The sequence below is a fragment of the Rhododendron vialii genome, chromosome 5a (assembly GCF_030253575.1).
Source record: "Rhododendron vialii isolate Sample 1 chromosome 5a, ASM3025357v1".
Classification (NCBI taxonomy): Eukaryota; Viridiplantae; Streptophyta; class Magnoliopsida; order Ericales; family Ericaceae; genus Rhododendron; species Rhododendron vialii.
Window position 1 is genome coordinate 5,666,530 of NC_080561.1, and position 23,093 is coordinate 5,689,622.

The 23,093-nt window shown below is 35.7% G+C and overlaps 1 protein-coding gene and 1 long non-coding RNA gene across 2 annotated transcripts; both read left to right on the forward strand.

Moving 5' to 3' along the window:
- Positions 1 to 508: 508 nt before the first annotated feature.
- Positions 509 to 4,652, forward strand: LOC131325531 (uncharacterized). The gene is made up of 2 exons (XR_009199732.1): positions 509 to 2,592; positions 3,118 to 4,652. It is a non-coding gene; the product is annotated as an uncharacterized LOC131325531 (long non-coding RNA).
- An 8,971-nt stretch (positions 4,653 to 13,623) lies between these two features.
- On the forward strand, positions 13,624 to 16,031 carry LOC131325528 (tetraketide alpha-pyrone reductase 1-like). Its single transcript, XM_058357839.1, has 6 exons — positions 13,624 to 13,815; positions 14,446 to 14,618; positions 14,748 to 14,936; positions 15,080 to 15,242; positions 15,343 to 15,535; positions 15,670 to 16,031. The coding sequence occupies exons 1-6, from the start codon at positions 13,689 to 13,691 to the stop codon at positions 15,809 to 15,811; spliced, it is 987 nt and encodes a 328-aa protein (XP_058213822.1). The 5' UTR covers positions 13,624 to 13,688; the 3' UTR covers positions 15,812 to 16,031.
- The last annotated feature ends 7,062 nt before the right edge of the window (positions 16,032 to 23,093 follow it).

Sequence of the window (23,093 nt, forward strand, 5' to 3'; positions counted from 1 at the left end):
GACTGGTATTGAAAAAAATAAAATAAAAAATTACTTTGAAGACTTTAATTTTGAAATCAGATCGTACATATATGCTCCTAACTAAGAACTCCAATAGAGAAGGAAACAAATCACAATTTAGAAATTCTAGAAGAAGAGAGAGAACCAAGTAATCAACCCTATTTCCATGGAGTTCTGTACTCTCAATTTGATTTAGGTTAACAAGTTCAGGAACCTGAATACAAAACAAAAGGTTCTTCTTTGGTTAATGGATGGAGAAGAAAACAAGGTGGGTAAAAAGGTCAGAGAGAGAGAGAGAGAGAGAGAGAGAGAGAGAATACATACAGAGGGAGAAAAGGGGGTTCAAGTGTGTTTTGCCGTTTTGCTTACACAACGGTGGCGTTTTGTGTAATTGTGAACTTATAGTCATAGACGGGTAAATGGGAAATTCAAATGAATAGAAACAAATATGGTTTAGTAATTGCAAATTTGTTGAATGACGGGGTATAGGTGATTCGGTACACTTAAAAAGGCGATGATGAAACAATAACAATGTTAATTAAGATAGTGCCTTGGCGAGATAACTTTTGTTGCAGCCATGAATACCCTCATGCTTTTCCTAATACTTTTTTGAGCCCACTTTGTAAACTGTAATTGAAACCTAAAGCGCTTTGGCTATGCATTTTTTGGCAATGATGACAAAAATTTTAAAACAGCAACAAAGGGTGGTGTTGCTATGTCCAAATTGAATATCCACGGACTGAAAAGAAAGAAGTGAGAAACTAATTGCCGCGCCTGTGCCATTTTGGCTGATTTTTTCATTTGGGCCCTTTGGATTTGGAGCCTTGTGCTTCATGGCGATACTGGTTTGGGTTTAGTATTCTTGTAGGGTATTATCAGCACTCATTTAGTCCGCTTTGGCTAACTTAGTGTGTACACTAAACAGTAACTTTTGAATTTGTCCTGTGCGCTGGACTTACTCGAATCACCACTTGAAAATGAATATCAGAACAAATGTAGATTTCCAGTTGGAAATTCTCTGCAGGGCAATTCAACTGTGGGCTTTATGGTTGGAAACTTCAGGTAGTTGTTTTTATCTTTTAGGATTCACTTCCTTTCAATGAAGTTTCCTTTCCACTTATCAAAGAGAAGTAAAATTCATTTAGGGGAAGGGGTCGCTGCAAGCGAAGTGGGTTTAGAAAGAACCTAAAAAAACCTGAAACTAACCGTCCTTTTGGGCTGCCAGATATGATGGGGGGCAAACCAGAGGGAGGGGCTGCAGCATTCCTGGTAACAAGGGGAGAGCAAATTAGGATGGTCCCATGGGAACCATTGTCTCAATCACGCATAAACATGACATGCTTTCTCAATTGCTTTTCCGTTTTTAGTATTAGGTGTCTAGTCCAACTTATGCACACATAGACTAATCTTGAAAAACCAATCTCACCGTTCATTATCAAGTGCTCCATTTAAAGTCAGAGAAAAAGCTTTGTATAGACTGATCCGAAAAAAGTTGATAGCTCTAAGAGGGTTTCGAAACTGAAAGCTTGGGAGTTGATTTGCTTTGTAAGTGCCTACAAGCTAGGAATCGGGCAAATTTAGATCACTATCAGTTAAAAAGTATGGTGGTTATGGTTTTGCAATCTTGGTTCCTTTTTCCTATATCATTTTTCCTAGGGAAAACAAATCATAATACGATATGCCTAGATAGTGGATTATGAGAATATACTCCTATATTAAAGGACACTTCAAGATACAAGTGCTAATCATAATACTAGATGGTGTATACAAGTGCCTGCAATTGCTATAAAGCATTTCAAACATGTTAGGGAGTTTGTTCTTGTTTAAATGCCTAACATGAATTACCGGGCATCTCCATTACAAACAGTTAACACACGTTTGATATGCTGACATCCATACTCTTATGCAAATACAGAGCATCCAACATGAGTATTTGTACATTTAGAAGATTCCATTTCATAAAGACCATACCTACTTCATGCACAGGTGGGAAACTTTTTCCTGTTCTTGGATCTTGTTTTATACACTGGGATATTTCGCGAGGTTAAAAAAGAAACAAGTGTGTATTTACTATTTAGAATCTTTGGGCAATCTGACTAAATGAAATACTCTATCCTCTTAAGCGGTGTAACACAAGACACTCAGAAGCGCATGTGCGCAGGTACACACAGAGATGAAATGAATGAACTTACTAAAACAAGCACAGCTTGAGTCCAATAACAGAGAACACATCCAGCGGCTTAAGTTAAGGTGGGTAGAAACTACTCTGTCTATGAAGCGTATGTACAAAAGACATACATAGCAGCATATAATTGTGAAGCTAAATCTTTCACTTTCTCTTTGTTCATCCCCTGGTCCATCCGCTAAATCCCTTTTTTTCTTTTCTTGATCCAAACTTTTCTTGCACTAAAGTAATTTTTTCAGGAAAAAACAACTCCAAGAAAGTAGCTGCTGCAATTGGGGTTAGCTACCGTTTGCCTCTCTCATTCTCATGCACAATTGTGTTCGTACATATATTGGAGGAGAAATAGATCAAAAAAGCATACAGTTCTTAACATTACTGGTTAGTAACTTACAATTACCATTCTATTAGTGTTCTAAATGGCGCTTGGCGATAGTCGGGTGGCGCTTGGAGTTTGGCGGTTTTTGTTTTTGATATTTTTCATGTTTTTAGTGTATATTATGATATTAACATATACTAAAAGGACTTGGTGTGTATAAGACACATATAATACTATATACATATTCAGTACACCATTTTCAGATCCAAAGAAGATCTAGAAACCCACCATCGTCGGTTCGCCTGCTTCACGCCGATCGTCCTCACCGGTCATCGATTGTCGTCCGGTATGTCTCGTCTCTCTCTCTCATCTCTCTCTCTCGTCTCTCAATCTCTATCTCTCTCGCGTCTCTCTCCCTCTCTCGTCTCTCTCTTTCTGCTCTCTTCCTCTGTCTCTTGTCTCTCACGCTATCGTTTTGCCGCCAAGCTCCGGCTAGGCGGCCGCCAAGCTCCACCAAGGGTCCCTGGCCGCCAAACAAAATACCAAGGGGGTAGTCGTGGCGCTGACCCTCCGCCTAGCGCCTAGGTGCCGCCATTTAGAACACTGCATTCTATAGGTGCTTCGATTTGTATTTTGTTTGGTTAACTTTGTGTTTTGGGTTTTGTTTTGTGCTTTAGAATAAAACCTATGAAAATGCTGAAAGCCTCGTCATTGGAGTAAAGTTTTCATCTATGTAAGGAAATGGAGCAGTACTTAAAAATTCAGAAACATTTTCCCTTTTCAAGTTGTCTATTTCAGCAAAATCTTCCCATTATGAGTTTTCGAAAAAGTTCGTTTAACCTTTTATAGAATTTTTCGAAAAGAGAACTAAAAAAAAAAGAACTGGTCTCTTGTTTCTTTTTCTTTTCCCTTTCATAAGTATGTATATTGTGTATATCAATGGTTTACAAGATCCTTAACAGGGGCGAGCACCTATATACATATACACAGCATTCTCAGAAGTTAGAGCTTCAAGTTTCTACACACTATTTTAGCTCTAAGAACATACTTGATGCCATGGGTTTTGGAAATGTCTACAGGCGAAAGTTGGCAGATGAGACAATAGTGGCCATATAACGCTTCAAGGATGTAATAGGAACAACTGGGGAATCACAATTTTGGACTGAATTGGAGATGATTAGCTTGTTATCCATATGACTATGTTGCACTTAATGGGATACTGTATCATCCAGAAAGAGAGGCTTCTGGTGTATCCCTTGATGTGTAAGAGCAGTGTGATCACAAGGCTTAGACATTAGTACCTCTCTTACTTCCTCAGAAATACTATCACTCTTTGGCTTTTATGGAGTAAACCGAAAACGTGACGTAAATGATAAGAAGTTAGTGAAGTAACAAAATTAATTTTTGACTTCTCTGTCATTTTCGTCACCTATGCAAATTCTTCATCCAAACATCAAACAATGATCTATTTTTTTTCCAACAATCACAAATTCAAGGTCCTGAGCTTGAGTCCTCTTATATTCTCATTTCAGTACTTGCTGAATTATGAAGTGAGGTACTTTATTAGTTTTTAGCTTGATATAAACCACTATGAGCTATGGCTAGGTTATGGGTAATCATTTATTTTTATTCCTACCTGAACTTAAATGTATAAACATCTGGTACTTATCTTAATATGTTCTTTACAGGGATAGAGCTGCATGTATGTGGTTGGACGTCTCATACAATGTTTCACCATTGCTCCTTCAATCACATGAAGCTTTGCATTTTCCTTCTGCTCACAATAACCTGAGGGAGTAAGACCCCCAACCACATAACCACTTGCAATGCTACTCACTCCTTTCCTCCTTTGCCTGATATCCACCTGCAGCCAAACCATGCCTTGTGGATGACTTTTAACGGATGACAATCATCCTCATCCTCAATTTCTTGGACAACTGTGGTTTTGAAGCTCTGTTCGGTTATCTAACTTGTCCCATATAATATGTGTAAATGCGAGAGTTGTGCCTATTTAAGCTTTTTTGTGCTATATTTTTACCTTGGGTGTTTAAACCTTTTCCTTTGAACATCATGCACCAATTTGACCACAAGTGTATTACAAGTTTCTTAACTTGAATCGCTCCCATCTGTCGTTGTTTGGTTCAATTTTGCCATATGGGTTGTTAGTATTTGGGGTGCTTCAAACTTGAGATCAATGCTGTGAAAAATAAATTTCTTAATTCTTTCCATTGTGATGTTCATTATAATGTTCGGGCCATCTTAATGTGTTGGCTATCTTAAAACATGTTTGCAACTCAGAACATAAGCATGTGCTTAAATATGGTGCAGCTAAACTTTGAATATGAAACTTTCAAGAACATATAAATCTTTGTGTTTTGCATTTTGTAAAATATATCTTAGTTCAAATATTGCTAATTGTGAAACCATGGGCATCACCGATCGTGCGTAACACGTAGGTCATGCTGGTCATGCTTTGTCGCCACTCAAACTTCTCATAAATAAATAAATAAATAAATAAATAAATAAATATATATATATATATATATATATATATATATATATATATATATATATATATATATATATATATGCGCGTTTCAGCTAACACATATTTCTTACGATTGTAATACCAAAGCACATAATTAGAATATATTACAACGGACGACAATACCAAACATGAAATCACCAGGCATGACTTTGGACTACTACCTAAAGTCAGTATAAAGGTGCGTGAGAAAAAAAAAATCATGTCTTTGCCCTTTCTGGCTTGATTTTTACAATTGTGTGCTTTGCTCCATACTACTGCATTACTCATTCCGTTACTTTCGCTAGCATAACAAAACATAAAAAAACACACTTATAAGACTAATCAGTGCATTTGATGGAGGGAAAAAAGAGTCATCTTGCACCTAACAACACTACTTTAGCCCGAAACTATAGATAACCAAACTAGCCATTACTAAAATACAAAACGATCATATGCCAAACAAACAAACCTCAACAAAGAAAACTTCGTAATTAACCCTTCTTTTACAACAATCTACCAAAAGAAACCCAAATAATTCAAAATTAAACAATAACGCTAAATAAAATTCATTATTAGACCAGCAAGCATGACCGAGCGTGCAACGCACGTTGCAAACAACCCAGTATTAAGAGATGTAGCTAGTTTGTTGACTGCTTAACTTCATACGCTTGAAGGCACGAGGTTTGTTAAGGGATACAAATGGACCAATGGTAAACTAATTGGTGTTCATTAGTAATTAGTACAATTTCCGGGGCAAGGTCCCTTATTAGTGCAATTGCCCACAACGTTGGGCACTTGGGCGTGTCTCACGTTGGTCAAAGTTTTAAAGCAGAAAAACACTAAAGTCACAAGGGAAAGACTACAATACACCCTTTTTATTTGGGTGTGTATCATATACACCTTCTAAAATGTTATGAATTATAGAGAAAATTTTATGAATTGTATTGCTAAAAAGTTACGAATCGTATAAAGATTACGAAATACACCAAAATGTTATGAATCTTAATGAAAATGTTACAAATCGTACTGCTGAAAAGTTATGAATTCTAGGACAAAAGTTACGAAACACGCTAAAATGTTATGAGTAAACCATAAAATAGGTGCATATGGTACACCCAAATAAGGGGTGTGTATTGTAGACTTTCCCAAGTCACAATTGAATTCTGTTGCGGATCAAAAAAAAAAAAAACAATTGGATTCTGTTTAAGAAAAAAAAAACAGTTGGATTCTGGTAGTCCCTATATAGGCACAAGCAGACATCACGTTAATGATCAGATCTGTTAATTTTGTAGAGTTCATTGAGAACATTAACAGAATAAAAATTATTGAGATCAAATGTTGATTAATGCCTTTTCAAAATGAATTTACCTATTGTTAAAATGGGTTTAATCGATTTGATTAAGTATGGCTGACCCCATTTTCATAAAGATAAATCATAAATGCATTGCGAACAGAACAGGTATTAGTTGGAATTCTGTTTTTATAATTTTTGACACCGCTATTATTCTCAAGAAGCTCTACAAATGAACAGATCCGATCATTAACATGACCCTTGCTTTTGTGCTCGAAAAATGCTGACTGAGAATCTAACTACTCCGTATTATATCTGCAATTTGTTGCTCCTTTTTTTTTTTTTTGTGACATATGGACACTCCCTTATTTCTTTATTTATATTGGGGAAATAGACACATACTCCCTCCGTCCCTTTTTTTGAGTCTAGTATTTCATTTTGGGCAGTCCCTTAATAAGTGTCCATTTTGTAAAGTTAGGAGGGTAAAAGTAGGTGTATTGTCTATTTTGTCCCTAAAAGTAATTTTTATTTTGAAAAGTTAGTGAGTAAAAGTGTAATGATGATGGGTAAGTAAGGAAAGTGGAGGAAAAAGTTGATGTGAAAGGTGTAATGATGATGTCTTTTTAATAAGTTGGAGTTACGAAGCAGGACACTTAAAAAGGGACGGAGGGAGTATGTAACGTCCCGAATTTTGGGTACGTTAAATAAGTAATTTTATTGAAAATAAACTGAGTCAAGTTCTTTATTACAACAGAAACTTAAAAGGAGTACTTTTATTACAAACGGAAGGGAACTAAGTTTCTTAACTACTGCTCCGCTTGTTCTTCCATCCGGGCTAGCTCTTCGGCTCCAAAGGCCTCCAAGGTGTAAAGTTCACCCGGTTCATCTATGAAGTCTGACATATTATACCAGCGTCGCCACTAATATAATAGATCAGGGTCACCAAAAAGGCAACACCGTGAGCTTAAACGCTCAATAGAATAATCCAAACCCTCTAACCTTTAACTTACAACGATGCAACACATAGTCAAAGAATTCCTCATAGCATGCTTATCTAGCCAATTTAACTATCAACAACACATTTGTATACGATAAACAATCAACGTTGGTGTCCAAAATTTGTGAGTTTCTTCTACGTGACTCCTCGTAGACCGTGTTAACATTTTTCACATTTCACAACGTATCACCTTTTCAAAAACTCGTTTTTAACACACTCAACATCGGTTCCGCCGTTCCGGTCTCCCGAGTATCCTCACAATGGTTCCGCCGTCCCGGGTTCCCATTGGCACACAAAACTTGCATTGGCTCCTCTCCGCAGATAACCAAGCCACATTACCAATGAGGCTACCACGTCCGGCCGCATTGGCAATCTTCACAATGGGCTACCAAGTCCGGCCACATTGTGGTTTTCATAATCCACGCAATGGGCTACCAAGTCCGGCCACATTACGAGTTTTTATACACACAACGGGCTACCAAGTCCGGCCACGTTGCGGTTTTCACAATCTACATGATGGGCTACCACGTCCGGCTACATTGCGGGTTTCCATACACACAATGGGCTACCAAGTCCAGCCACATTGTGGTTTCAAAATACATCTCATCATTATCTACACCCTAGGTGTCATGTTTCTACTTTCTTGGTTCTCGTGTCACGTTATCATGCATAGACTCCGCGGTGGGACTTTTTCACATACGATATCATTCATTGTAATATTTAATCTAACAAGATCATCCATTTCAAACTACTTGACATGCTTGAATCACTTAATAACGAACATCATGCATTTCATATGTTTCCAACAAAAGATAACATTATCTACTTTAAATAAAATGATTAAAGTTACTTCCCAATGAACTTATATTTAGCATTAGGGTACAAAACTACTTTATATTTGGGATAGTAGATAAGGATAACTACTTGGGATGGAAGATAAGGAGATCCTACCTTGCTTCTTGGCGGTAGTAGTCGGTTATAAATATTCGGTCTACGGTTTTGGATTTCGGCGGCGTAACGGCGTCGGTTTGCTTCGAAAGGAAAAGAGTTGTACTTTCTTTTCCTAGAAACAACTTTCTAACTTAACTAAGCTACTTTAAAAGATCTAAAGGTGGTTTTGGAAGGTGGTTTAGTGGTTTCTCTCAAGAACACTCAAGAACACAAGAAAACTAGAACTTTGAAAGCAAGAACTTTTGAAATTTCTAGAGAGAAGTGAGAGCAATGGTTGAAGGTGTGAGTTTAAGCTTGGAGTGAGCTTCTATTTATAGGCCAATGCTCCTCCTCTCCCTCTCTCAACCGAATCCCTCTCTCTCTCTCTACATCTTTGATTTTTTTCACTTGTCATGCTTGATAGAAAGCTTAATGGGTTAGGCCATGGGGCTATCTAGGCTTGCATGGCTAATCTTAGTACCTTGGATGGGATTTTTGAAAGATATGTTGGAAGATTTGGAGACAATGGTACAAGATTCTTGTGTTAAACAAATGAAAGATGTACAAAGGAGGACAATGGAGTTAAGATTTGGCTAGGAAGAATAACTTCCAAAGATTTGAAGTACATGGGAGATCAATGTCAAGGCTCACACATCAAATTCTTCTTCTTTCTCCTCCTCTCTCTCTCCCTCTCTCTCCCTCTCGGCTCCTCTCTCCTCTCTCCCTCTCTTTCGGCCTCTCTCTCTCCCTCTCTCTCCCTCTCTCTCTCATGGTACATACACACACACACACACACACACACATATATATATATATGTACTTACTAGTTCAAGAACAAAAATAAAATAATGGGTACTTTGGTACTTTAAAACCCAAAATGACTTAAGGGTCAAGATTTTCCCCAATAAACTAACAAATGGGTACATGAGTACTAAGGCAAATTACATCATCCAAGTACTTATATACATATATACATATGTACTAATGTACCCTAGGATTAAAAGGGTCAAGTTTCTCCCAATAAACAATTAAAAGGTACTAGTACTTTAATTAATATAATAATGTACTTTTGTACTTCCGGGAATCTTAACAAAATATTATTTTAATGGGTTAAGTACTTAGTTGGAAGATGAACCTATTACTCAATGGATAATAATTTTCCTAACGGTTATCGTCCAATGGGTAATAAGGTACGAGTATTTTAAATCATAATTTAAGTCTTTTAAAAGACTACATGTCCTTTTGAAATTTACCCATGTGTTTATATATATGTACTTAGCCAAATATAATAAAGAAAAAACTTTTGTCCAATGGGTAAAGATTACCCTAACGGTTATTGTCCAATGGACCATAGCTACTAGGGTACTTTTTATAGTAAAATATTCAAAAAGTACTTTTAAAGTAATTATAAAAGTCTATTTCCAAAAGATTATAGTACTTGTTCAAATCTTTCAAAAATCCTTTTAATATAAAGAATTGGGTTTCTATTATCCAATGGATAATAGTTTCCCTAACATTTATCGTCCAAAGGATAAAGAATAAAATCAAAACAATAAAAGAAATAATTAAACAATTTCTAGTCTAGGGTTTGAAAAGGTTCAAGATGGGCAAAATGGTCCATCTACGGTTAGGAAAAAGTAACTAGGTGACTTCTTAGTTTGGTTTCTCCAACAAGTCGGTTAAAAGCTAACTAGGCTTGCTAAGTAGGGCTTAAAGTTCAAGAAACGATTATTGAGGGGCTAAAGTGCAATTAGAGTTTTTAGTCGAGGAATATGGTGATAAGGTGTTCAATTGCTTGAATACGAACTATTAGGAATCAAATAAGAAAATCATCGAGAAATTTCGAATAACAACGAGATTTTTATTGAATGAAAATCGGAGTTGTTACACCAGAAATCTAATTACGACAAAAATAAGAAATCATATAGCCACTCAAGAGAAAATAAGTAATTTAAATAAAATTCAAATATTTAACGAAAATTTTTATTGACCAAAATTGAGGGGCGTTACAAAATATATATTAACAATGAAACAAATACAAAGCACACAAAAGGTCCCACTACAAAAAAAAAACCATGAGAAGACAGAAAAACCAGATCCGATATTGAAACCCATGTCCCAAATGTGGGTGAAAAGATCTTGATATGAATCAAGCTATAAAGAAAGATTTTTTTATTTATAAGTATTTAATTACCCTGAACATGATAAAACTTTAGTCTCTTTGCTTTTTTAATTTGACTTGCCCCCTTGCCTGCCATCACATGGACCATTATGGCATTATTGCATGATTATTTTAGGAGTATTTTAGATTTTAGTAGATCTTGATATGTTTTTCAATTGCACCAACATGCGTGCAATCTGATCTCAAAAGCTAAAATAATACTTCATTCGTTCCTAAATAAATATTCGGCGCGCAACCTATATACCTTTTAAAAGAAGTATCTTTTGGTTAAAAAATTAAAAGAAAATCACAATTTAACAAAAGTAAAGAAGTATCTTTTGGTTAAAAAATTAAAAGAAAATTACAATTTAACAAAAGTCATTGATATCTATTAATTTGTGATCGTGAGAAATTAGTCTGATATTTTGTTTTTTAAATTCAGCTATGGTTGCATGTGTCATATTTCAGATTTAGAAATTAGTAGGATGGATTGTATTCTCTTGGAAAAATTATTGATATATAATTATATGTAAGCAATAGCGCTAAATCCGAAACGGTATCTGGTATGTAATCGGTGCCGGTATGTACCGTACCAATAGAAAAATCGGTATCCTTGTTGGTACGATATTCAGATCGAACCTTGATTAATACCAAGTCCATGGGGGTATTACCAATCCCCCCTATTCTCCTCCTTTAGGAGGCTTGCTCATCCCATGGGATTAACAATCCGAAGGGATTTTGTGTTATCAAACAAGAGATTCACAGTCCGGTGGTACTGTTAGACCAATCCCAAGGCTGAATCTGATTAACAGACGGGGCTGAAGTACAAATGAAAGAAGAAAGGGAAAATGATGATCTAGGATGTATTTTGATAATTAATATCCGCCAAAGACATGTTGAAAACATTTGTTAATACTGAAAATGTCCTTGGCGGGTATTAATTACCAAAACAAGTCCTTGGCCGTCATTTTCCCAAGAAGAGAAACGGAACCTCCAGGGATTGGCCCTGTGGTCTTGGCTCTCTCAAGTTAGGAATTTGTTTCGTCGCAGACTTAAGGTTCGATTTCTCTTGTCAGCAATTCCTGGGGCCACCTCGCCCCCACGCGTAACTGATAGGGGCCATAGATTTAGTCTAATGTGTGCACAGGTTAACCCGAAACACCATGAATTTTCAAAAAGAAGAAAACAAAATATTGGGACAATGGTTTATGAGGTTTGGTAAAGACAGCTAAGTCACGCGTTCCACCAACAGGTCCAACCGCACTAATTGGTAAGTCTCCGTGCAAGAGCAATCAGTGTGGCCAACTTCAAGTGGGAAACGGATAAGAAGAGACACATGCAACTGTCCCCAAGAATGGCCTATAAAATCCATGACCATTTGCTGCATCGGGGGATCCAAAAAGAGCTATCTCCAAAATCTCCGAGGCTGAAGCCCTCCTAGTTTAGCTTCGGGAAAAAAACTCCTGATCCCCACAAGTTCATTGTAAGCCAGAGTTACACGACAACAATTATATAGCTAAAAATAAGTACGGATTGAATTCTGTGCTATTTTTAGTTATATTTTTGTCTAGTTTAATTTCTGAGCACACCTCTGTAAAAATCCACCGCACAAGGTGAGGAAGATGTAATCCTACGTAGGGGTATTTCCCCCTTTTCAATTCAAATTTTCAGTTCAACTCAAATATTTTTTTTTTACTTAGATTAATATCACAACAATGTTCTTTTCACCTAAACCAAAAATAAGGTTGCATTGTTTCGATTACCGTTTTGCACCCTTATTTCGGTATAAATGAAAAGAAGATCGTTGTGAACCGAGGTGTTCTTTTCGTGTATATAAGGATGGCGTTGAAACTTAAAAGTACCTAGCGACCATTTGTCGGTGATAATGTAGCCACAATCGAGTCCCGGTGATTCCAGGATTCCACATGCCTTAAAACACGAAAAAGAGGACTATGGTCATGTTATCAATAAGCAGCTCCATTGCATACATTTTATGTTATTTATTTGCCAAGGATAATTACTTGAAAAATGCTAACTTTGAAAAATAAAGCACTGAAAGGATGATGTGGGGTGCCTAACACCTTCCCCACAAGTAACAATAAATCCCCGAATCCATCTCTGTTTTCGCAAATCCTCAAATGGGAGTCAATTATAAACCACGTTTGAAAGAAGAATTTGCTCAAACGGAAATATTAAAAAAGAGTTAAAATTGTTTTCTTCACAACACGGTTTTAACGGGTGACCTGACACACCTGAACTCAATGTTAGGTGGCGACTCCATTTTCAAATAAAAGTCTGAGTCACAGCTACTAACTCAATATACATAATTGTTGCATTTAAAAGTCATGATTTTGGAAGTGTTGCCTTTTTGCCCTACAAAGTGGGTTGGGCGACCGCCGGTAAAAATCAGGGCACGACAAATGCCTTATCGAAATACAGTTATCTTAAAACAAATACACTTATCATACTGGATCAGATCCATTTGTTTGAAGATAAATGTGTTTCAATAAGGTATCCATTGGTACCCGGCGAACATGGTTTTGACGCGATCGAATTACTTGGCAAGCTTCACAAAATGAACGTTTTCGATCATTGTTACGAGCCTATCCTGGGCCAAAAAAAAAAACTGGACAGAAACGAACCATAGTGGGGAACTGGACAAGACCTTAACCCCTACCTCCCAACCCTCCAAAATAACCAAACGCAAATGCGATGTGCCAATGCCATTTCTCATGCTCATGTCCAACCTTAAATCAAACAAAAACAACAGCCCACAAGCAAGAGATGACTTACCTACTACTCATCCTCTACCGCTCGGGTTAAGGTCCTGTCCAGTTTTCTATGGTTCATTTTTTTGTCCATTTTGGCTTTTTTGGGTCTGTTTCGGGTTCATAACAATAATCGAAAACGTTTATTATGTAAAGCTCATCAACTACTTTGACTGTTTTAAAAACTATATTCGTCATCGGATACCTATCAATGCTTTATCGAAATACAGTTATCTTAAAACAAATACACTTACCACGCTGGATTGGACTCATTTGTTTGAAGATAACTGTGTTCCAATAAGGTATCGGTATCCGACGAACATGGTTTTCGACGTGGTCAAATTACTTGGTAAGCTTTACAATAAGAACGTTTTCGATCATCATTGTGAGCCTGTCCCGGGCCATTTCTCATGCTCATGTGCATGGCTCATAACTATATATACCCCAGAATGAGATAGAAAGTGATGGAGGCGTCAACTGAAGCACAATCAGATTAATCTCAGGGAAATACAAATGGGTGACAAGTTTGAATCCAAAGGCAGGGTGTGCGTGACAGGGGCATCCGGTTTCGTTGCTTCTTGGTTGATCAAGCGACTTCTCTTGTCCGGGTACCACGTCACCGGGACGGTCAGGGACCCCGGTATGTATCGCCGCCTCCCCTCTCTAAAGTGCATGACGGAGCTACGATTTCGTTTTGGAAAGTAATGGAATTGGATAGAAATGATCTCATAGCGATACAAATTTCTGTGCTCATTTTTCGAAGTCCGAACTTTGAACTCGTTCAAACAAAGTAAATATGGACAAATAACAAATCAATTTTAGCTGTCGCGTTTCAACTCAACCTATTTATATTGGTTTCTTTCTAATTTGCAGTTATGTATTCTTCTTTTTAAGTATTGGAATTGGTAAATATAAATACAAAAAATGTCCACTTGCTGTAGAACTCTTAATTTGGATATATAGGAGAATTGTACAAATTGTTTGGGGTGCTTATTGTTTAATACCTATTGAAATTTTTTGAAAAATATGTAGGTTATCTAACATACTTATACAAAACCAAAATGAATTGTCACTGCCTGCAGGGATGTAGGTCGGTCTAGCAGTCTTGCCATTTTCAATTTTTTTAAAAAAAAAAGTCTTGTTGTCTGCCTACATTTTTCTTTCTTTCCTGGTAATGGAGGAACAACTTTACAACTAGGCCAATAGTCTGCGTACATTCTTTTCAGTACGTAATGAAAGGGTTTTGCTCTTCTCTGTATTTGTATGGCAGGAAATGAGAAGAAATTGGGGCACCTGTGGAGGCTGGAGGGAGCCAAGGAGAGGCTCCGGCTGTCGAGGGCTGACCTGATGGAGGAGGGAAGCTTCGACGACGCGATCATGGGGTGTGATGGTGTCTTCCATTCTGCTTCACCTGTACTCGGCCACTGCCCATCCGATCCCAAGGCAATTCTTTTTTTCTCCTTCCCTTGTCTAAGCCATTCAAATCAATCAGCAAAATTCATTATTTGGAGTACTTGAATTAATGATGATGTCGTGAGTTGTGATCGGTCTGTTTAAACTGCGATTGATCAGGCTGAAATTTTGACACCTGCAATCGAGGGCACTTTGAATGTCTTACGTTCGTGCAATAAGAATCCATCGCTGAAGCGCGTGGTTCTCACCTCTTCCACGTCAACAGCAAGACAAAGAGACGATTTCGATCCTAGAATACCTTTGGATGAGTCGTCATGGAGTTCCGTGGAACGTTGCGAAAGCCTCCAGGTTATCATATCAACATCAAGTATCCTCTCGGAATATCAATAATTGCAAATGCAGTTGTTCTACTAGCAACCTAAGAAGTTATTTTTTTTCCTCTTTGTATAACGTCATCTCATATCTAGTTGATTTTGTTATGAAATTTTAAGATGTGGTATGCTCTATCGAAGACCCTAGCCGAAAGGGCAGCATGGGAGTTCTGCAACGAGAACAAGATCGATCTAGTGACCGTTCTCCCCTCATTTGCCATCGGGCCTAGTTTGTCTCCTGAGTTAAGCACTACTGCAACTGATGTCCTTGGCTTGCTTCAAGGTAGCACACTCCTAGTTTGTTACCAATTTCGTACTAAGCCTTAACTTCACTAATTTGGTTGTTTCTAACATGGTTGTGTTGCTTCAAATATAAAAAATAGGCAAGACGAAGAGTTTTCAGTGGCTCGGAAGGATGGGGTATGTGCACATTGACGATATCGCGCGATGCCACATCCTTGTCTATGAGCATAAAAAAGCTCATGGACGATACCTTTGCAACTCGATTGTTCTCGACGACAATGAGTTGGTCTCGATGCTGTCTGCCCGCTATCCAAACTTTCCTATCCCCAAGAGGTTGGTATCACCAGTGAGCATGATGCATGGTGTTTCATTAGTAATGAGCTCAAAATCTTCCTGTTTCAGACTACTTGTGACATATTATGAGGATTGGTTCATGAACTTATTTTTACAATGTGGGCTGTTTCCAGGTTCGAGTCACTCGACAAGCCATACTATGAGTGGAACACTGCTAAGTTGACGAGTTTAGGATTCAAGTTCATGTCTATCGAAGAGATGTTTGACGATTGTATTGCATCTTTAACGGCGCAAGGACATCTTCGTTCGCCTTAATTAAGCTAGAACTGGCTAGCTATATCATCATAACTGTACTCCTTATCTAAACTTCTACTCTTTTCGGATCTCTCGTACCTTCCTTTGATCTTGCCAATGCTTGATGAACAACTTCTACCTTCAGAGACATTCATGCTATATGTCATGGAATGGCCACAAGTATTTTACGTACTTTTGAAAGTTTATCCGTCAATAAAAATTTCAAGGATTGTTTCGTGCACACGTATGTTACTACTACACCGGTGGATATCAAATTTTCCATTCCATTCCGTTGGACCCCAAGGAACACATGTCAGGTTGCTTGATCATGTCTATCAAATATCAGTAATTTCTTTTCCAAACTATGCACTAAATATTCCTTTAAGGGCAATACAGTATGCGGGTCATCAACCAGCTCTGCTATTGTTGTATTGCTGCTAGACTCCTAGGGGAATCAAATCTAAGGAGTGGCAAATGGGCGAGTTTGGATCAAATTGGGTAAGTTACAAGTGGGTTGGATTTTTAATGGGTCATTGACTCATTTAGAACCCATTATTATGAGCCTAATTACCCATACCCGACCCAGATTATTTATTTAAAATCTGACCCGACCCGACCATTAACCCAATTACAAATTTTTTTTTTCTGAACGGCATTAACCCAATTACATATATATTAAAATTTTATTATGACTAAAATATCCATGTACACTGAAATGACCATATTACCCATATACATCTAAATAACTAAAATATCCATGTACAATAAAATTACCATATTATACATCTAAATGACTAAAATACCTATCTAAATTGGCATTTTGTGGTAAAAAAAAACTAAAAGGGAGAGAGAGCGCACGCTGTAGTGAATGTCGTTAGAAAGGTTCAGATAATTAGGGTGGGTTTAGATTAAAAAGTAGGGAATGAGTTTTTTCAGCTTTATTCAAAAAAAAATTGCATTTGGTAGTTTTGCGTCAAACTTTTGTGAATTATGGCTTCGTTTCGACTAGAGGAACCGAAAAAGTAAAAAAAAAATTGATCGAAACTCATAATTTTTTTAAAAAGTACAAAAATAAGTCAAAAAGACAATTTTTTGACTTATTTTTTGTCTTTTTCAAAAAAATATGGGTTATGATACAAAATTTATACTTTTTCGGTTCCTCTAATTGAGATAAACCAGTAAGTCACAAAAATTTGACGCAAAACTAATAAACGCAAAAAAAATTGAATAAAGACAAAAAAATTCGCTCCCTATTTTTTAATCCAAACCCATCTTAAGTACAAACACATATGCGTGCATTTATATATGTACAACGGTGTGTCACTTACCCAAAAAATGGTTTAGTTGGAATTTTGGATCTTTGGAGGGATTTACGGTGGAGTTGTGAATACATACAATTCCATCCGTTCATTTGCGTAATCAATAGTTGAGATGTGTTTTCAATTTTGACCAGTCAAAAATAATTGTTACCGGTCACAATTGATTGTAATCTGGACCAATTAAAACATTTTAGACACACAAGATTTAACGCCGTAAATCTTATTTACGGGACGCTTTGAAAATGAACAATGGCGTACATAGAAGAATTGAATAAACAGGATTCAATTGAAATGAATGCCATTTAAATTAAGTGTGAAACCCATATTATTATGTATTTTTGGGAAACAAACTGTCCTGAGAACTGAGAAGAATTGAATATAAACACTACAAAGGAGAGAGAGAGAGAGAGAGAGAGAGAGAGAGAGAGAGAGAGAGTGAGTGAGCTTCTTCCCATTGGAGAATCACTCCGGTCGGTTGATGGACAGTGGAGTACATAAACTGTGAATCTGATGCCGTCGGAGATGAGTCCTGTTCAGCTCTATTTTTTTGTTGGGTTATTTACATGATTTATTGGGTCATTTAAGTTGATCCAACTGAAATTCAATTAAGACTCAACTAATATTGGGTTAGTTGGATTTGGATTCATTCTAACCCAACTAATAATGAGTCATTTTGGTATGAATTTATTAATGAGTCTGGGTTCAATTTGACACTCTTAAATTCAAATCATACAGTGGGGCCACTCAATGTGAAACTCGAAAAGCAAAATGACAATAAAAAAGCAGCCATCCAATCAAATTAAAAGCAGGCTACGAGAGTCGGAGTCGAGTTATTGCTGGGACATGGAGACAGACGTATTTCAGATCTCCAAGAAGATAAGTAAATCTCTTTGCTGGGACACGGAGACAGACGTATTTCAGATCTCCAAGAAGATAAGTAAAGTAATTTTCTTTGCGCACCCCCCTGACACCACCCCCTGTCCGACCCCACCCCCCAGACCAAAATACCCCGGGCAATTCACCCAACCCACGGCATTTTTTTTTTTTTTTTATTTACTTAATAATTTTTATATCTTTTCTCATTTTTATTTATTTAATATTATTTAAGTGTTCCAATTTTCAATCCGATTGCATCGATGCAAAGATCTTGTTTTTTTTATCATTTTGTCTTCAGTGATCATAATGAATTTTTTGCTCGAAGGCCTTTCAACAAGTACCCTAAGACTTATTATTTAGTTTCAGGTCTCTCTTAGGGTGCTCATTGAAAGGCTTTAGAGCCAAAAATTCATTAGGACCATTTAGAATGAAATGATAAGAAAAATAAGATCTTCGCACCGGTTCAAACGAATTAAAAATCGGAACACTTATTTTTTTACTCTTTATATGTATTTTTAAATTATTTAATATTATACCCGCCAATAATTCAACCCACGGCATTTTCTTATTTTATTTTTTATTTATTTACTTAATAACTTTTATATTTTTTTTCATTTTTATTCATTTAATATTATTTAAGTGTTTCAATTTTCAATCTGGTTGAATCGGTGCAAAGATCTTATTTTTTTATCATTTTATCTTCAATAGTCATAATGAATTTTTAGCTCTAAGACCGTTCAACAAGTATCCTAAGGTTCCTTATTTAGTTACAGGTCTCTCTTAGGGTGCTCATTGAAATGCCTTAGAGTCAAAAATTTATTACGACCATATAGGATGAAATGATAAGAAAAATAAGATTTTCGCACCGGTTCAAATGAATTAAAAATCGGAACACTTATTTTTTTACTCTTTATATGTATTTTCAAATTATTTAATATTATATAGGTGAATAAATTTTTTTATGTTATTGAAATTTTACTCTTATTTTTTTACTCTTATTAAAATTTTATAATTCTTTTATGTTATTGAATTCATTAATTTTGTTTTTATTTATATCTTTTATCTATTTTATTTCTAACCACTTGTTCAGATTTCTTTTTATCTTCAACTATAACCGCTCATTTAAATTTTCTTTTTATCTTCAATTACAACCATACATTCAGTAAAACAAAAAACTAGTAAAAGTAAAACAAAAAAAATAGTAAAAGTTAAAAGTTAAAAAAAAAACAAAAACAGTAATTAAAGTCTTTGAAAAGAAAAAAAACTAGTAAAAGTTAAAAAAAAACTAAACCGATAATTAAAGTATTTTAAAAGTATAAAAAAATTAGTAAAAGTAAAAAAAAACAGTAATTATTTACTTTTAAAAAATAAAAAAAAACTAATCAAAGTAAAAAGAAAAAAAATCGAAAAAGGAGGGGAGGAGGGGCAAAGGGGGGAAAGGTGGTGGGGCCGGGGGGAGGGGGTGTGTCAGGGGGGGTGCGAGAAGAGGCTCTCATAAGTAAATCTCTTTGCGCGCCCGCCCCCCAGACCAAAATACCCCCTCCCAATAATTCAACCCACTTAACTTACGGCATTTTTTTATTTTTTATTTATTTACTTAATAACTTTTATATTTTTTTTCATTTTTATTTATTTAATATTATTTAAGTGTTCTAATTTTTAATCCGGTTGAATCGATGCAAAGATCTTATTTTTTTTATCATTTTGTCTTCAATGATCATAATGAATTTTTGGCTCGAAGGCCTTTCAACAAGTACCCTAAGACTTATTATTTAGTTTCAGGTCTCTCTTAGGGTGCTCATTGAAAGGCTTTAGAGCCAAAAATTCATTACGACCATTTAGGATGAAATGATAAGAAAAATAAGATCTTCGCACCGGTTCAAACGAATTAAAAATCGGAACACTTATTTTTTTACTCTTTATATGTATTTTTAAATTATTTAATATTACACCCGGCAATAATTCAACCCACGGCATTTTCTTATTTCTTATTTATTTACTTCATAACTTTCATATCTTTTTTCATTTTTATGTATTTAATATTATTTAAGTGTTCCAATTCTCAATCCGGTTGAATCGATGCAAAGATCTTATTTTTTTATCATTTTGTCTTCAATGATCATAATGAATTTTTGGCTCGAAGGCCTTTCAACAAGCAGGATCGGCTCATAAGTTTTGGAGGCTGAAAGCGAACCTCTTGAATGATGTCACCCTATATTTTTCATACAAAAGTGGTCTACAAAGAGTCATAAAAAAAAATTAAAAAAAAAACCAATACAAAAGATTCATTACAAAATAGAAGCATATAATTATCCCCAAAAAAATGCAACTATTACAATACCTCAAAATTCATCATTTGAAAATTATTCTTCTCGCACTTTTTGTTGCAAACGCACTGATTAAGTCTCTGACTCTCTATAGTCAAGCTGCTTCACCAACTCAACATAGCCAATCCATTTAATCTTTCTTGAGATATGGGTGACCGAAGATAATTTGTGATCAATTTCAACTTTGAAAAGTTTTTTTCTCCCGATGCAACTGTAATTGGTATAGTCAACAATATTCTATATGCAATCCATGCATTTGGGAAGCAACCATCCAATGTCTTCAAGTAATTCAACACATCAATTGACTTTCTTTTATCTTTTGGCAAAACATTCTTCAAAACTTTTAATTCTGAAATAAGTCCCTCCCATCAATATCAGAAAACTCATCACTTTTCAAGAGATCCTCAAGATTGGCACAAGAGGACGTCAACGCTTCATCCTCGACAGAATCCAAACGGTTCAAATCAAACAAAAATCCAAAAGCTTTCTCATATACTTGAAATTGTTCGAATCTGTTCTTGAGTGAAGGAAGTGCTTGATCTACAATATATAGGAAGTAATTGACTCGAAAGGATTCCTCAGCTGAATGTGTCACCTCTTCACTAATGAATAATTTCACAATTTGGGCCTATTTTGTGGTTCTTAAATTTCAATTGGGCCTATTTTGTGTAAATGAGGCTAGTGCAATTTTTTTTGGACCATATATATATATATATATATAGGAATCCTAAAAATTTGGAGGCCCTCGTTTTTAATTTTTTTCGGGGGCCCGAAGCGCTCGCTTCCCTCGCCTTGGCAATAAGTCGGCTCTGTTAACAAGTACCCTAAGACTTATTATTTAGTTTCAGGTCTCTCTTAGGGTGTTTATTGAAAGGCCTTAGAGCCAAAAATTCATTACGACCATTTAGGATGAAATGATAAGAAAAATAAGATTTTCGCACCGGTTCAAACGAATTAAAAATCGAAACACTTATTTTTTTACGCTTTATATATATTTTAAAATTATTTAATATTATATACGTGAGTAAATTTCTTTATGTTAGTATAAGTTATATTTTAATTATTCATTTATTAATTAAAATTATTGTAAGAAGTCTTTTAAAAGTAAAATAAAAAACTACTAAAAGTAAAACAAAAAAAAGCTAGTAAAAGTTTTTAAAAAAAAACAGTAATTAAAGTTTTTTATAAGTAAACAAAAAAAATTAGGAAAAATTAAAAAAAATTAAAACAGTAATTAAAGTCTTTTAATAGTATAAAAAAATTAGTAAAAATAAAAAAAAATAAAACAGTAATTATTTACTTTTAAAAGTAAAACAAAAAAAAAACTAGTTAAAGTGAAAAAAAAAAAAAAACCGAAAAAGAAGGGGCAAGGGTAGAAAGGCAGTGGGGCCGGGGGGAGTGGGGGCGTCAGGGGGGTGCGAGAAGAGGGTCTCCCACATAACTGCACTAGACTTTGACATATTATTTTCCATCATTTTGAAGCCAGCAGGTACTATTCTTGGTTTTTAGCATAACTTCAACCATTCTGTTAATTATCAGCAATGTGCAATGCCATGCAGACAAGAAATCATACAAAAATTACACGGGAACAAAAGCCTGAATGAAGAACTGGAGATTTGATAACAGAACCATGTGCAAAATGTGCCACTGTGGACCATACTGTTTCAGAACATGTAACAAACGCAAAACCTAGTCTGAATGATAACCCTGGGGTTTGGCTAAGTCGTTATCACAAAGCAATAAGTGATTCTCCACGATGGCACATATTCTATTCCCACGGAAGCGAAATATTCCAAACCTTGGATCCATTGAAGATTTTCTCCGGTCAATAACTTCAGAATTCCGGAATTAATAGAGGTGCGCGTAAGCTAACCCGAACGTGCGGATATAAAAATAAAAATAAAACCTAGTCTCCAATTATCAAATAAGAAAACGTACCGAATGAGATGGGAATAACCCAATTGACATTCTTGAGAGAGAAGAAGAAGAAGAAGAAGCACTGAAGCAGCCCTAAAAACCCAATAGAGAGGTGGCGTCTGGTGGTAAAGACGGGAAGTAGAGAGAAAGCTCTTTCACAAGTCCAATTCGCAATAAAGAAACTGGTACCTGCTTAGCATATTCTTAAGCCCCTCAATAATACCTTAAAAAATAGTAAGTATTTATTTTATATTTTTAAATTAAAAATTAATATAAATGAAAAATAATTTTTTGATTTTTTTCACGGTTCAAAAGATCTCAATAAGATCTATCAAATAAAATCCATATTACTAGAAAATTATTTGCGTAAACACATTATTTTTGACCTTGAAATTACGGGCTTTTTACCACTGGGTACATAAAATAAAAAGTATTTCCCATCAGGTCACTTTCAATTAATGAAACACCAAAACCCTTTTTAAAGTACCTAAAATCCTAAACCCTGAAAGTGTCTAAATCCTAGGGTACCCTATAAAAGTGTTTAAATCATGGGATATTCTATGAAAATGCCTACACCCTAGGGTACCCTATGAAAGTGCCTAAATCGCTAAACCCTATAATAGGACAGTGCACCCTAAAATCCTTATAAAAGTGCCTAAACTCTTGGGTTCTATGAAAGCATCTAAACTTAAACCCTAAAGTACCCTAAACCCTAGGGTATCCTAAACTCTAAAATCCTAGGGCACCCTAAAATTCTATGGTATCCTAAAACCCTAAGGTACCCTAATTAAGGTCTTAGGGTACCCTAAAACCCTAGGGTGTCTTAGGGTGACACTTTCATTAATGGTAAATATATTTTGTAAA